Source organism: Amphiura filiformis, chromosome 17 (assembly GCF_039555335.1).
Source record: "Amphiura filiformis chromosome 17, Afil_fr2py, whole genome shotgun sequence".
In the NCBI taxonomy this organism is placed as follows: Eukaryota; Metazoa; Echinodermata; class Ophiuroidea; order Amphilepidida; family Amphiuridae; genus Amphiura; species Amphiura filiformis.
Window position 1 is genome coordinate 43480153 of NC_092644.1, and position 16687 is coordinate 43496839.

The 16687-nt window shown below is 37.9% G+C and overlaps 1 protein-coding gene across 1 annotated transcript in view; it reads right to left on the reverse strand.

The window, feature by feature from the left end:
* The window catches only part of LOC140137842 (exosome complex component RRP4-like), a 34211-nt gene extending 17777 nt beyond the window's left edge, over positions 1 to 16434 (reverse strand). The window contains exons 1-3 of the mRNA XM_072159636.1: positions 16288 to 16434; positions 2694 to 2795; positions 1977 to 2022 (exon numbers count right to left, since the gene is read on the reverse strand). Of these exons, the coding sequence (XP_072015737.1) occupies positions 1977 to 2022; positions 2694 to 2795; positions 16288 to 16400 (261 nt within the window). The 5' untranslated portion in view covers positions 16401 to 16434. The remainder of the gene's footprint in view (positions 1 to 1976; positions 2023 to 2693; positions 2796 to 16287) is intronic.
* Between the last annotated feature and the right edge of the window lie 253 nt (positions 16435 to 16687).

Sequence of the window (16687 nt, forward strand, 5' to 3'; positions counted from 1 at the left end):
CCGTACATCCAACCCTGAGCTTCCTAATGCACTCGAAAATCGCCTCATCATTTTGCCCGTCACGCCAAAAGAAAAGGTCTCCGACCCCTGAACCCCGGTCTCCCAGATAGCCAAAGTATTCCGATGTAAACAAAACATATCGCAATTTATGTTACGTGAGCCGCTTTAGCGACTCTTCGAGTTTTTGACACACCATGGTAGAAGCCTCTATAGTGGCTCGTCGGGACTACGGTACAGGTTACCGTGAGCCGTTATGGCAGCTCGTCGGGTTCAAAGGGTTAAGGAGGACCTAACCGAGGACTCACACACCCGTTTTTAATCGACACACTGTGGACCTTACATAAACACACCAGACAACTTACTATACAACAGTCTGTGACCCGTCCTATACCCCCATGGGGGACCAATCTTATATGCTATCTTATGCATATTTGCCAGCCCTCGAATTAAGGATTGGAAAGTTGAAAATTGCCTTGGATTTTCACTGAAAAGGCAAGACAGCACGGCAGTTTGTAATATTTCAAGACGGCATCATGGCAACTGTTGAAAATTTGAGAAGGGCACCAAGGCAATTTCTCAAAAGTAAAGAAAACACACACAAACATAGATAGATGATTTTTTAATGAAGGGGCAGGGCTGGGGCACCGACGGCAACTTCATTAGAGGGCACAGCAAGTGACTGCCTTGGGTAAAGGACATATTTTGAGGGCATTACGGCAGTGGCATACTCGGCAGTGGGGTTTGACTCCCACCCTTTTTATTTTACCCCCACCCTTTTTATTGAGGCACCCTTTTTATTGAGGCACCCTTTATACTGAAAATTCCTGACCCCCACGCTTTTTACTGAGGCACCCTTTATACTGAAAATTCTTGACCCCCACCACTTTTTGCTTTTTCCGCTATTTGTAAACTGACAAAATCGCACGCAATTTGGTTCGAAGTATCAAGTATGCCGAATTCTGCACCTATTTCACATGTGCGAGTCCAATGTTTTTCTCTCCATTAAGTTGATACATTACGTGAACAATGCAAATTATATGTGAAAAACTACTACTGTACTGTAAAATAAGCATTTTAATGAGTAACTGTACTTTTATGGCGTTCAAATGTTGTTCTTGTCATGAAACTTGACGTACGCTGTGTTCAGCGACTATATCTTACTTCTTCCGTGCTGCTTCGCTCAATCAATTATGCATGTTAATGACGTCTTTCGTATACGATCAATGTAAAGAAAATAACACGTCATGGAAAATCGGACATTTGCATATGACGTGGTGTTTTGGCAGCGCTTCCGGGAGGATATTGTGTACATTGCACTGGATTCACGTAAACAAGCGCGAGCCTGCATCAAATGGAATTTTATCTTGCGACATAGTGTGCAAGTTTTGGTGATTTTTCTCGAACTATGATTATTTTATCATTCAATAAAAATATACTGTAAGTTGGAAGAAGCCCCACGCTTTTTATTTTAATCCCACGCTTTATATCAGTCCACGCTTTTACCCAAAAAGTTTAAACCCCCACTTTTTCACCAATTTTCAGAATTTCGAACCGCACGCATTATAAAGCGTGGACTGCCGAGTGTGAGTGGGGATGGGCACCCACGGCAAAATGCCATGGGTGCCGTGGGTTAATTAGAGGGCTGATATTTGCATCATTTACGTCATCCTGGTCATAGTAACAAACCGAGGACGTCCTCGTTTGGAGGTGTGTCCTCGTTTTATGGTGTGTATCCATATGGAGGTCCTTGTTTGGAGATATTTACAAACACACCCCCACTTTATTACTTTATACACACCCACACACAGTACAGAAAATATAATAAATACTGAATTTGCAAAAGAAACCAATTGTGTTGATGTTATTGGGTTACTTCAGGTGGTATGCATTTTATCTTAAATATTATTGTTTTGTTGTAGAGGGTACGTTACGTTAGGATTTATGTTTGTTTCTTTCTTTCTTTTTTCTTCACTTACATCTGCAATTCTTCCAACAACAACATCTCCCACTTCACCATTGTACCTGATAAAGACAAAAGACAATTAGAGAAAAATAATTCAACTGACAAATAGATGTGTATCTTTGCAGTAAAGTCTACCACATATTCCTTTCATCAATAATCAAACAAAGTGAGGCACCACATTCAATTTGGTCCTATAGAACTATCGGTGCCCGGTTAGGTACCGATGACTCTTAACATCACTCCCTGGAGATATAATAAATTGTATAAAGCATAATAATTAACAATTGCATAGTGTTATTGTTTTTCATTGAAATAAAAACAAATGCACTGTACAAATATTCAGGGTACGATAAAAAGTGTTATCGCTACCTCTTCGGGCACCGATAGCGCTATAGGACCAAAAAAATGTTGTGCCTGACTTACTGGCTTTATTTTCATGAGAGCTGACAATGATGAAGAGACACAAAAAATTGTCACTTGGATTCCTCTGTCTTCTTTCTCTTTGCATGCAACTATATTACCAATTTTGTTTTGTTTTCCTAAGGACATATAATTCAACATATGGTAATACACTGGCAAAACTCTATGGTGTCATACTTCAGAATAATACATTTCTTGCCAAGATTAAATAATGTTGATTGAAAACTGAAATCTCCAGAAGGAATGGCTTCAATGTGTCAGCACTGAAATAATTATATCATCAGATGAAGCCGGATGAGTATGCGCTTACCTTGTTTTGAGCGGTTTGACACAGATGAGTTTATTGACTGTTTCAACCACACCAGCAACAGAAGCATGTAGGCTGTCATCTTCCATGTATGTTCCATGACCTCTACATTCGAAAAAGAGAGAGACAGAGAGATTACCAATTTGTTTTTAACAGACTTCAATGTGTAAATTACAATGTAAGTTGTCATTCGGGCCAGTGTCTGAAATAAGGAAAATATGGAGGTTGTCCTGAGGACAAAAAAACAATTTGGTTGTCCCCAAAATGTGTCACATTTTTAATGCAAAAAAATCAAATTTGTTTGATGTCTTTTGCTCTGGAAAATTCGTAGCCACAAATTGGTAAACCTGTGCAGATCTTTTAAGCAATGGCACCACTGGGTAACTCAGTGAAATGGTTAATTAAAATTAAAATAATCAGAGAACTGGACATGCTGAACAAGTGGACATCAAAGCATATAAATAATACGTGCTAGCAGTGGTCCAGATATCTCTCTTAAGGGGGTACTACACCCCTCGATAAATTTGTGTCTATTTTTGCATTTTTCTCAAAAACTAATAACACAGTAGTAACAAAAGTTATGTATATAGGGGCAAGGAATCCAATTACTACCCTGGAATTTCAGTGACCCAAGACAAGCGGTTTGTTATTTATGATCAGAAATAAGGTACCGCTAGGATGTACCTCGTTTCCTATCATATATACTGAACCGCTTGTCTTGAGTCACTGAAATTTCAGTGTAGTAATTGGATTCCTTGCCCCAATAATAAACATAACTTTTGTTACCAGTGTGTAATTATTTTTTGAGAAAAATGCAAAGATAGTCACAAATTTACCACATGGGTGTAGTACCCCCTTAAGGATACAAGTTACAATCAACATGACAAGTCAAAACTTAGTGTCAAGTTTTATTTAAATTTATAAATATATTGTATAAATCATAATTTTAGAAGTAAAATATAGTGGTTGTCCAGGGGATAAGTACATCTAGCTAAATATGGTTGTCCTCAAGTGATTTTTGGACAAGAGGATAAGTGCTTATTTCGAACACTGATCCGGGCAACCTGAGTGAAGCCCAGATTTGCTGGCGGATGACCAGAAATTCACTGCAGGATATCCATCAGACACACAATCAAATACTTTAAAAAAAAGTATCATTCATGATGGTTGATTTTGAAAAAAAATGTGTTTAAAATATGCAAAGTTGAAAATTATAATTCCAAATATACGGATCACCAAATCTGCTGGATCACCTGATTTTTTTTCTGAAAATGTAAAACATAGTTTTATCAGGACTCCGTGTGGAGGGGTGTGTGCCCGGGGCCACGGGGGGGGTCACGGGGGGGGTCACGGGGGATCACGGGGGTCACTCCCATTGTGGCCTGTACACCATCCGCATTAATGAAAACGCGTAAAGGATAGTTTTTCGTGGGTAAGCACGATACACGCGTAACACGTATAGGCTTGAGGTGTCAAAAACATTAAATATGGTCATTTTCACGGTAAAGGGTGTAACTTTGGATTTTTAACATTTTGATCCGTAGTGTTCTAATAAAGCCACAGAATTCCATGATTTTTGGCTACATAAGTCATCTAGTTAGCAGCTACCTTGGGTAGCATAGTCATCTTGGGGAGTTACTGCGTTCAGTTTTAGCAGGCTTAAATGTACTTAATATTGCCATTTTGAAAAACTATAAAAAACAGTAACATTTTTGTAAAACCCTGTGTTTTCTTCAGTTACTTCATGGATAATTTTTCTTATCCTGAAAGTATGGTCATATGTTCAGTAAACACTGCCACATTAGATTTAATTGTGAACAGCCCTGTATTTTTGAGAACCGGACTTCGATATTTGTCGTTTCGGAGGCTTCATTTTCCGTTAACAATTGTTAACAAACTTTGTGGGTATAGCTTTGGTTCATAATTCTTGGTTATTTCTTCACTTCTTCATGATTCATAACTGTTGATATCTTAACTTGAAATGGGTAACAAAAATTAGTTGATTTGCAAGCTTTTAAGATTTTTATAAAATCTTGACTTCAAAGAGCCCTTTTTCCGTTAACTTTTTTGAAGCCTCCGAAACAAACTGTTCAGCAAGCTTGGGCAAATATAAATAAAAGAGCTCATCCAATCTATTTATCAAAATGTAGCAAAGTAGATCCTCAAGTCACTTGTTTTTAAATCGTGGAGATATATATCACCGTTTGAAAATGGGACCCAATACAAACTTTCCGTTAACAATTGAAGCCTCCGAAACAAATGAAGCCTCCGAAACAACAATAACATTAATTATCATCTATGCATATGGTCATTTTCACGGTAAAGGGTGTAACTTTGGATTTTTAACATTTTGATCCGTAGTTTTCTAATAAAGCCACAGAATTCCATGATTTTTGGCCACATAAGTCATCTAGTTAGCAGCTACCTTGGGTAGCATAATCATCTTCGGGAGTTACTGCGTTCAGTTTTAGCAGGCTTAAATGTACCTAATATTGCCATTTTGAAAAACTGTAAAAAACAGTAACATTTTTGTAAAACCCTGTGTTTTCTTCAGTTAGTTCATGGATAATTTTTCTTATCCTGAAAGTACGGTCATATGTTCAGTAAACACTGCCACATTAGATTTAATTGTGAACAGCCCTGTATTTTTGAGAACCGGACTTGATATTTGTCGTTTCGAGGCTTCATTTTCCGTTAACAATTGTTAACAAACTTTGTGGGTATAGCTTTGGTTCATAATTCTTGGTTATTTCTTCACTTCTTCTTGATTCATAACAGTTGATACCTTAACTTGAAATGGGTAACAAAAATTAGTTGATTTGCAAGCTTTTAAAATTTTTATAAAATCTTGACTTCAAAGAGCCGATTTTCCGTTAACTTTTTGAAGCCTCGAAACAAACTGTTCAGCAAGCTTGGGCAAATATAAATAAAAGAGCTCATCCAATCTATTTATCAAAATGTAGCAAAGTAGATCCTCAAGTCACTTGTTTTTAAATCATGGAGATATATATCACCGTTTGAAAATGGGACCCAATACAAACTTTCCGTTAACAATTGAAGCCTCCAAACAAATGAAGCCTCTGAAACAACAGTAAACTTACTTATCATCTATGAATATCTAAATTGGTATGTTCCATATTGATATCTGCATTGTAATTGTTGCATGATATGTGCAGAATGTCATAAATTTAAAAAAAAATTGATATTATGGTTAATGCTTGAAAAATATACTGATATCCAAGAAAGACCGTTTCGGAGGCTTCACATGCAAATAACACCATACTTAACAAATGGGTGAAAAAATTACCATGTTATAAATCTACAATATCTGCCGCATAGAATCATTGATTCAATACACACAAGAAAATAACAGCTTAGATGATCCCAACAGTGTTGTTTTCAAAAAACTACTTCTGCAATGTTTAACCATTGTTAACATGAAGCCTCGAAACAAAAAAAATGACTTGCTGTGATAATTTAATTTTTGTCACAACTGAAATTCAATACTTAGAAGCAAAGCATGGAAATTGGTAATTGTGATATTTTTTACCTATTTTTTCATGTCAACTTGTAGTAGTTAGCCAAATATTTTACTTTTATGATCACCTGTGTTGTTAACTGAAGCCTCCGAAACACAAATCGCTTGAATTGCCAATTCTAAAAAAATAACTCCAATTTCTGTGAAACTTGGCTGGGAGGTTCCTTTCATCAAGTAGTATTTGTACATGAAGTTATACATTTAAATTATTTTAGGAACCCAATTAAAACTTAAAAAATATGTTTAAGGTTGGGAAATTTCCATTGGAAATGACCCTTGATGTTAAAAATTTTCAAAATTGCAATTACAAACATAGCAAAACATGGTATAAAATTTAACTTATATCTGTTGACTTACTTTGGAATGGGATTTCACATGTATTCCAGCTTTCATGTCATAATTTTCTGAGCTTATGTAAAATACATTTTTTCTTAGATTTAAACCAAAATGTTATGGAAATGTCAATTTTTTTATCAGAAATCAAAAGGTTTAAGCCTTGAAACACTATTTTACTCGAATTTAAGTTGCTTCTATGCATGATTACAGTAAACAGAAACATATTTAAGTGGTTTGAAATTTTGACCCTAAAAATCAAAAGTTACACCCTTTACTGTGAAAATGACCATATCTAAATTGGTGTTTCATACTGATATCTGCATTGTAATTGTTACTTGATATGTGCAGAATGTCATAAATTTAAAAAAATTTTGATATTATGGTTAATGTTTGAAAAATATACTGATACCCAAAAAGCCTGTTTCGGAGGCTTCACATGCAAAAAACACCATACTTAACAAATGGGTAAAAAAGTTAACATGTTATAAATCTACAATATCTGCCACATAAAATCATTGATTCAATACACACAAGAAAATAACAGCTTAGATGATCCCAACAGTGTTGTTTTCAAAAAAACTACTTCTGCAATGTTTAACCATTGTTAACATGAAGCCTCCAAAACAAAAAAAATGACTTGCTGTGATAATTTAATTTTTGTCAAAACTGAAATTCAATACTTGGAAGCAAAGCATGAAAATTGGTAATTGTGATATTGTTTACCTATTTTTTCATGTCACCTTGCAGTAGTTAGCCAAATATTTTACTTTTATGATCACCTGTGTTGTTAACTGAAGCCTCCGAAACACAAATCGCTTGAATTGCCAATTCTAAAAAAATAACTCCAATTTCTGTGAAACTTGGCTGGGAGGTTCCTTTTATAAAGTAGTATTTGTACATGAAGTTAGACATTCAAATTATTTTAGGAACCCAATTAAAACTTAAAAAATATGTTTAAGGTTGGGAAATTTCCATTGTAAATGACACTTTATGTAAAAAAATTTCAAAACTGCAATTACATGTATAAACATAGCAAAACATGGTATAAAATGTAACTTATATCTGTTGACTTACTTTGGAATGGATTTCACATGTATTCCAGCTTTCATGTCATAATTTTCTGAGCTTATGTAAAATACATTTTTCTTAGATTTTAACCAAAATGTTATGGAAATGTCAAATTTTTATTAGAAATCAAAAGGTTTAAGCCTTGAAACATTATTTTACTGGAATTTAAGTTGCTTCTATGCATGATTTCAGTAAACAGAAACATATTTAAGTGGTTTGAAATTTTGACCCTAAAAATCAAAAGTTACACCCTTTACTGTGAAAATGACCATATTGGAAAAAAGGGTAGCAAAATTGCAATTGCTAATCCGCGGAAATGAAATTTAGGGTATGAAATGGGAATTTGATGCAAGGAATAAAATCCCTGTTTTAGGGTATTGTAATGATTTACTCAGGGTGTGATATGGATGATGCGTGATTTCCTGATAAATAACTCAGAGAACGTAAAACATGGAGCAAAACGACAATGGAAGTACAATCACAAAATAACACGATTTATTAATAAAACACGAATCCTAACCATACAGAGACTGCCGCTTATATTGAAAGTCATGTCTCTAAACAAATGGTCAAGCCGTTTTTGCACAGAAACAAAGGTACGTGTTAACCCAACAAGCTCCAAATCATAAGTGAAGGTGCATCGGATGACTGGCCACCGCGCACGCTCATGGCACGCCCCTCTCACATGCCAGTCGACCCAGCAACAGCACCAACCAATCAGGGAACGGCGACGTAAAAGTGCGGCCAAAGTGCGTCGACATAGTCGCCAAGCATCTCTCCGTCCCCATTGCAGAAATGCGTCTACCTTCAGCTGCATAATGCATACCACAAATGCAGACGCATCCACAATGACGAGGAAGAGAAGTAATGGGACAATTAATATGCAATTAGCGTCAATTAATTAACAAAAGGAATAATTTGGGTTTCATTTATGAAAGTCCGAAAATATGCAAACAATCAGGAATGTGCGCCTTGTGCAAATACAGCAAGTAAACAAGTCAACAAACTCTCCTGGGTCAATGTCCGTTCGTCAGTCGATGGCGATGCAAAATTGCATCGCCAAAGTCATTACATTTGATGAATGTTTCATACACAAGAAAAAGGTAAAGCCTGAAAAAGATAGGGAGACACCCGTAGGCTCAGGGCATTTCACTCTCCCCACCTATAAAAAAAAGATTTGTACTCAAATCTTGTACAATAAATCAAATTTCAAATTGATGCATATAATTTTGTGAAAACATGCATTGAAAATTTTGTTCTACAAAAACAAGTATTTACATTAAAAGCAATAATTTTGGTAGCTCACACAGTGGCCAAATGTAATTTAACATTTCATTTCAATCAAAAATACAGCGGCGGCAAAGCCCCGCAAATTTGCGTCTACTGAATACTGGTGCTAAATTTGTTTATGTCATTCAATTCAGTTCAACATGTTCAAAAATCAAAGAAAGTGCATATTATCAAAACAAATGCCGAAAACATTGCAAGGAAAACGGGCCTAAATTTGGGGTGCCTACAAATTTGGAAATTTCGGTTAAAATCTTAATAACTACGCCCTAAACTCAACCTAAAGGCCTAACGTTGAGTTCTGTCATGTCAGCGGTGCCTAAAGATTTGGATAGGTGTAACTCGCTAGCTGTTGTTCACGGAAAAACAGATGAAACTTTGGATACAATTTCACAAACATGACAAAATTTTATGTGGACGCATAAATGCGTCTACTCGGGAATGAAAACAACAACAGCCGGGCCTAAAGGGGAAAATACAACAATAATTAATTCAAAAGGGGAGCGAGTTACACTTACCCTACATACAACTTACACTACATGTCATAAATTAATTTCAATCTAGTAAAATCCAGTCCGAAGAGTTCAAAAACTTATCGGTGATCGTTGTCGTTGAACGTGGCATGGCGATGCTAGCCTAGGGCTTCGACAGTCATGACAGTCAATGTTCGTTGCATGCATCGTGCATGGCTTGCATGCAAATTCACTCAAGTTCATCGGTAGAAATACAAATCATTGTCCAAAGACGGTGAAAGATAGTTCAGCTTCAGGAGATTATATAAAAATTCCACGGCACTTGGTCGATATATCCATAGAAAAACAACAAGCTGTATTTAAAAGTTCCCAGTCAATGAGTCTTGCAAGTTCAATGGCAATGTTGCGTCTCCATTCGTGTCCATGTACAATTAATAGCAAATGTTCAAAATCCAATTCAAGTCGCAGAAACCATCATCACAGCAGCGTCAGCATTTACCCTAGTCATTCAGGGTCTTGTAGCCTCGGTGCCCGCACTTTTGCGTCGACATTTGCGTCGAATTCTTCATCAAAATTTGTTGTTTTCACGGAGACATGCAGCTGTTGTCATCAGATGTTGCAAACTCGCTCTCTGTGTCGCCAAATTTGGCGGTATAGGAGCTGTTCGCTTCCGGGGTGACATTACTGAAAATGCGTAAATTCGCATGTAGACAGCTTTTGGTGCCTTTTTCTATAAACTTCATAGAAAACTTCAAAACTTCTTGTGCGTTTTGTTTTTGCATGTTACTTGTAGGTTATTAAAACATCTTGATTTGGCTTCAACTTTTCGATTTAAAAATTCACATCTCCTCGCTTGAATGGCTAGACAGACCAAACTTATTATGCATTATTAATCAATTAGATTTCTTTTAAGTTCTCTCATAAAAACTCGACCAGCAAGTTCAGAACTTTTTAATTAAATCTGATGAACATACATTGCATGGCATCCAGAACATTTGCGCGCTTGCTCTGAAATGCCAATTTCAGCAATACCTTAAGGCTTTCAAGTTCATCATAACAATCATATAGGCCACAACCCATTTCACTACAAGTTGGTTGTCATCTTCAATCGTTTTCATTCAATCAAGCAACTTTATCATGCGTTAAAGCCAACATCAATTTTCATATACATGCATAGACCTATACAGGCCTACAAATTATATTCCGACTTGTTTTCACGGAATAATCAAACATCCACGCACATGAAGGGTCTTCAAAGACTTCAATTAAAACCCACAAAATGGTAATGGAGAAATTTTTATCTCCATTCTTCATGTTCTACAGCTGTCTTTCTTTATTTCTCACGGGAGGCTTATTTTAGGCCTTTTTATATGTCGAACCCGGTTTCTTGTAATTTTCATGAAATCGACTTTTTGGAGATTCATTGTTTATGCCATTAAATCTTTATAGGCCTATTTAGACCTACTTTTGTAACGTGCAGGGCCGCAGGCTACTGTATAATGACACGAGTTTTACTATATTAATTTATATGCGACAACTTCCTCTTCCTGTTCTGGAAGGGCATGGTCCACGAAGGATCCATTTTTGATTCATTGTCACAATTAGGCAAAAATGGCATAATGGCATCAATTATAAATTGATGTTCAAGCGGTAGTTCATCATTGTGATATCTACTTTTTGTAGGTTTTCTGGCATATAACTCGCACTTTTTACTAATGCGTTTCACATCTGCAAGCCATTTCACCCACCAATACCGCTTGCCAATAATTTTCATTATTTCTGGGTACCTTCAGAGTGTTCTTGGTGTTTATTTGTATCTTCAAACACCTTCATGCGCAGATGCGGTGGAACTACAAGTTTCATTGAAACTTTGTCTCCACAGTCTGAGTCGCAGCGTTTGGATAGAACACCTTTGGCAATTGCCAATTGGTCCCAAAAGGACCAATATGTTTTCAGAGTTAGATTTTCTTGTGAAATGTCTTCCCATTTCGGGCGATCACAATCTAACTCTTTCCAAGACATAATTTGGTTCAGGACTTGGTCTTCCATCTGTTCCTTCCTCAGGTCTTTAGCAGACCATTGATAGAACTTTTTACTGATATCTTTGTCCTGGTCTTGACAATTTTGACTGTTGCACATGAATTCATCATGTTTCACATGATTTACATAAATGGATTTTTCAGTGTCATCCTTTTCTTTTGGTTCCTCTGCAGTTGGAGTTGGAGATGTCGTCGAGTTAATTTATAGGCCTACTCACTTTGCAGTGTCTTTGGAAGTGACCAACTTCTCCACATTTAAAACAGATCAGATCTTTTCTGTGTCTTTTGTTTTCATAGTTACCATGGTTACGGCGTTGGTTTTCGTAACTTTGGTCTTTATTTTGCACAGACTCGATCTTCTGGAGAATTACCATGAGAATTTCCAGCAGGGACTGTAAGACTATTTGGTCCTTCGACATGAGCGAGTCAACTTGTTCAGATGACTCCAATTTGTCCGACTGTAGGTCTAGGCCTACTTCAAGATTGCTCACAGATCTGACGTACTGACATGACCTCTGATTTTCGGCCAATTTGAAGGCCTCGCACTCGATAGCAACATCAAGTGCTTCATCCAGGGTCTTAGGCCTGGTTTGAAATATGCTCCATCTCATATCAGGGTCCAATGCGTCTAAGAACTGATCTTTAGCCAGAATGTCTTGCATACTCCTAGGTGCATTTGGGTATGCATATTTGGTTAATCTCACGCAAATTTTGTGCCAGCTCTGGAAGTGACTCGCCCTTTTCACGGGTTCTGTTCTTTAATAGCGTCTTATTCAACTCTGCTTTATTTTCAGAGTTGAAACGCTTTTCCAGCTTTTCCACGCTGGATAGTGATACCTGGAATGTTCTTCCAAATCACTCAGAACCGCAAGAGCAGCCCCTCTAAGGCTGGTAGCCAAAAATGCTGCTTTGACATCATCAGGCCAAGCATTTAATTCACACACAATTTCAAAGTGTGCCAAATAATCCTGTAGCGGTGGTTTTTTTTTTGGTTTTTTATTTTTTTTTTTATGTCAAGACATATCAAGGCATTAACAGCTGTTATCGTTGCAATAAAGCTGACGGGTTGGCGCCTAGATAGCTATTAACCTCCTTTTTGAAACTGTTCCTTTTCGCAATTCCAGGAATGTGAGGCGGGCGTGCATTCCCTGTGCGGGCTGGAGATGGAATGAAAGACCGCTCATGACTAACAAGGTTAGATCTTGGAATTTGAACTGCAAGGTCGTGAGATCTAACTGAACGGCGAAGGCGAGGGTCAGTCTGGAGCCGTCATATTCTGATGGCTTCATCAATGGTTTTGTCATTGATGTGCACCTCGTCTCATCAGGACTTACAGGCAACATCGTACATGTTTTGTACGGGTACGGCCTTCTTGTTTTACACAAGGGACTTTGTTGTGTGCTCCCTTCTAAATCGGAGAGCCTCGGCAGTTTCGTCGGTTCACTTTCAGACTCAAAGTCAAAATCAAAATAAGCTGTCCCTGTAGGTCTAGTAGGCCTACTACCACAAGCGTAGTCGCTCAGATATCTGAGGGGAGACACTATTCACGGCTTTTTATTTCTTGCAGCCGGACTTTGGTCTGTTCCAGAAAATCACGCATACTGTAAAAGTCAATATTTTCGCGAGAAGATATTTTCGCGATTTTGAAAATTGCGCGCGAATTAAATTTCGCGGTTTTGATATTGATACAATAGAAACCTAATGCAAAAGGTTATTTTCGCGAGTATTTATTTTCGCGATTTTATGTCCGCTCGCGAAATTCGCGAAAATAAAAACCTCGCGAAAATTTCTACTTTTACAGTATTTAATTCATCCTTACCTCTGGTTATACCAGTGGGTTCACTAACGATTTCAGAAGTCATATCGAAATCGCACCGCTGCTCACCAATGTAATGATTTACTCAGGGTGTGATATGGATGATGCGTGATTTCCTGATAAATAACTCAGAGAACGTAAAACATGGAGCAAAACGACAATGGAAGTACAATCACAAAATAACACGATTTATTAATAAAACACGAATCCTAACCATACAGAGACTGCCGCTAAATATTGAAAGTCATGTCTCTAAACAAATGGTCAAGCCGTTTTTGCACAGAAACAAAGGTACGTGTTAACCCAACAAGCTCCAAATCATAAGTGAAGGTGCATCGGATGACTGGCCCACGCTATGCACGCTCATGGCACGCCCTCTCACATGCCAGTCGACCCAGCAACAGCACCAACCAATCAGGAACGGCGACGTAAAAGTGCGGCGCAAAAGTGCGTCGACATAGTCGCCGCATCTCTCCGTCCCCATTGCAGAAATGCGTCTACCTTCCGCTGCATAATGCATACCACAAATGCAGACGCATCCACAATGACGAGGAAGAGAAGTAATGGGACAATTAATATGCAATTAGCGTCAATTAATTAACAAAAGGAATAATTTGGGTTTCATTTATGAAAGTCCGAAAATACGCAAACAATCAGGAATGTGCGCCTTGTGCAAATACAGCAAGTAAACAAGTCAACAAACTCTCCTGGGTCAAAGTCCGTTCGTCAGTCGATGGCGATGCAAAATTGCATCGCCAAAGTCATTACATTTGATGAATGTTTCATACACAAGAAAAAGGTAAAGCCTGAAAAAGATAGGGAGACACCCGTAGGCTCAGGGCATTTCAGTATTGTTTTAGCCAAGGGTTAAATCCTTGTTTAGGGTGCTTTTCAAAAGTTGATTATCGCGGATGATGTACAGGCCACAATGGCAGTGAACCCCCCCCTGGGGTATGTGCCCCTCACTAAGGGGCTGTGCAATAATTATGAGCCCTGGGGGAGGGTAAAATTGGGGGGGGGGCAAGCAATTTTTGGCAAGCCGAGAGGGGGGGCAAGCGATTTTTGGCGCACATTCATGGGGCGCCTTTTTAATAAAACGCTCTAAAATGGCTTAGGGAAGCGATGCGGAAACGCTTAAATATGCAAATTTTCCTGCTCGATCGCTTCATAACATACATCTAGACCATTTAAAGTTTGGAATTTGGGATCCCAAAAATTTGGCATGTTCAAAGGTAGTCAGGCTCACATCACACACTATAGGTGGCGCTATTCGTCCATAGGGAAGTGGAATGCAGACGATGGTGGACTACATTATTCACTGTGGCAACAGCCAATATCGTAAACAAAACAGACAATATGACGGCAACACTGCCTGGACATTGGACGCCCCGTGTTGAGTTGTGTTTTTAGCTCTATTGGCCAAAAAAAAAAAAAAAAATGCACAAAATATATTTTTCAGTGAATGTATAAATTTTCACATAAAAATAAATATTTTTGGATTCAAAATAAATGTGAAGAAAAAAAAATTATAGCCGGGAGTGAGCGGGACTCGATCTCGGGACCCTATGCACCGCAGGCGAGACCCGTTACCGCTAGACCAAGCGAACCGCGATACACAATGGGGGAAATTTTAGGTATATATCATAAACATACAGTGCGTTATTCATACAAAACATTCAAAAAACAGTACTTACAATGAGGTTCACTGGCGAACCTCAACGGATTTAGACTGATAAAATAGTGCTTTAAAATAACATACGTACAGTTTTGGAATAATTTGAGACATTTTTGTGTTTACGTGTAAAACCAATGACAACGTCAAAATTCAGCCAATCTTGGCCGGCCCCCCCTGGTGGAATGTGCCTGTACGGTCCAAAAATGGCTTTACTGCACCGTCACATACAGTAGTGTACATTGTACATGTGCCTGCTGTCACAATTTCACGCACAAAATTTTGGACAATTTGGTGACACTATTTTTGTCGGTAACTTCAAAAGTATATGCACTAGAAACATGATTGACCCCTTATTGTGTAGGTAATTTGATTCTCTTTCAAATGAAAGAACTTTCAGCTAAAAATATTGAACTTCAAAATTTTATGAACATACCTATCAAAGGGGGGGGGGGCAAAGAATTTTTGGCGGGCGAGAGGGGGGGGCAAGCGATTTTGGCAGGCCGAGGGGGCAAGCGATTTTTGGCGGCGGTTTGGAAATTTTAAATCATTTGCAATGTCAATGACAATGTTTGATAAGCCCTTTCGCAAATTCAGATCATGGTGCATCATGGGTAATATTTGCCGATAAAATTGGAGATAAACATGATGAGGCTACTGTACATTTTCAATGGGGTGAACTTTGACGTTTGCATAAAAATGTTTTGTACTGGAATTTCGCTGACAGTTCGGTCTTCATTCCTTCACAGTATTTGTATTTCACAGGAAATATTAACATATGTAGGAATGAATAAAAAATGTTTTACAGAAATATGTTTTTGAAGGAAGTGCAAAGTTCGCCACCATTGAAAATGCACTGCAGCCTCCTCGTGTTTATCTCTCGTGGAAGATTGTGTGACGATGTCTGAGCATGCGCAGTTGCAATGATCTGAATTTGCGAAAGGGCTTATTCTCACAAATCAACTTCTCATTCAATTCTGTAAACTACAATACAAACAAACGTTTGCGGGAATCAGTTACATTATTCAAATAATAACATCCACAACATACACATGATACATGCAATTGCATACATTTAGAAGTCAATGACAACATACAAATCAATGTACAATAATATTGTGGTGCTCATGAATGTCGTCTGCGCGCTGCGACAAAGTTGTTTCACTAACCGCACTGCCAATTTACATATTGGAAAATTTCAACGAAAATCCTCATTGCTTGGATTTCGATGAACAATACACCGTGCACTTGTTGTAACATGCCTGAACATGCCGAATGACACGTGAATCTTGATTGGATAGAATTACATAAAACATCATTTCTGTAAACTGCATGACCTTCTTTATGTATTTAAAAGATTACAAGTACCTCATAAAATCCGTGTCAGAAGTAATAACATCTCCAGGTGTCACCAAACGGCTTGGTTCTTCAATATCGGTGACCACTTTCCGTCGCTTCACAGCTTCTATGGAGATCGCCATCTTGAAATACGCCACCTATCGGCGACTTTTCGGCGTTGGGTGTTGCCACAATGAATAAATTTATTTAACGGATTTTGTACCGGTAGGTATTTTGGAACTCAGTTTTGAATCAAATGTTACCGGAAATCGAAGTTTGCCTTGCCGTTGTAACAAAACTGAGCTAAATCAAAATTGATTGATTGATTGATTTCCCTCCCTCACTCACTCAATCACTCACTCCGATTCACTCAGTCAGTCAGTCAGTCACTCTCTCACTAACTCACTCACTCACTCGCTCACTCACTCAC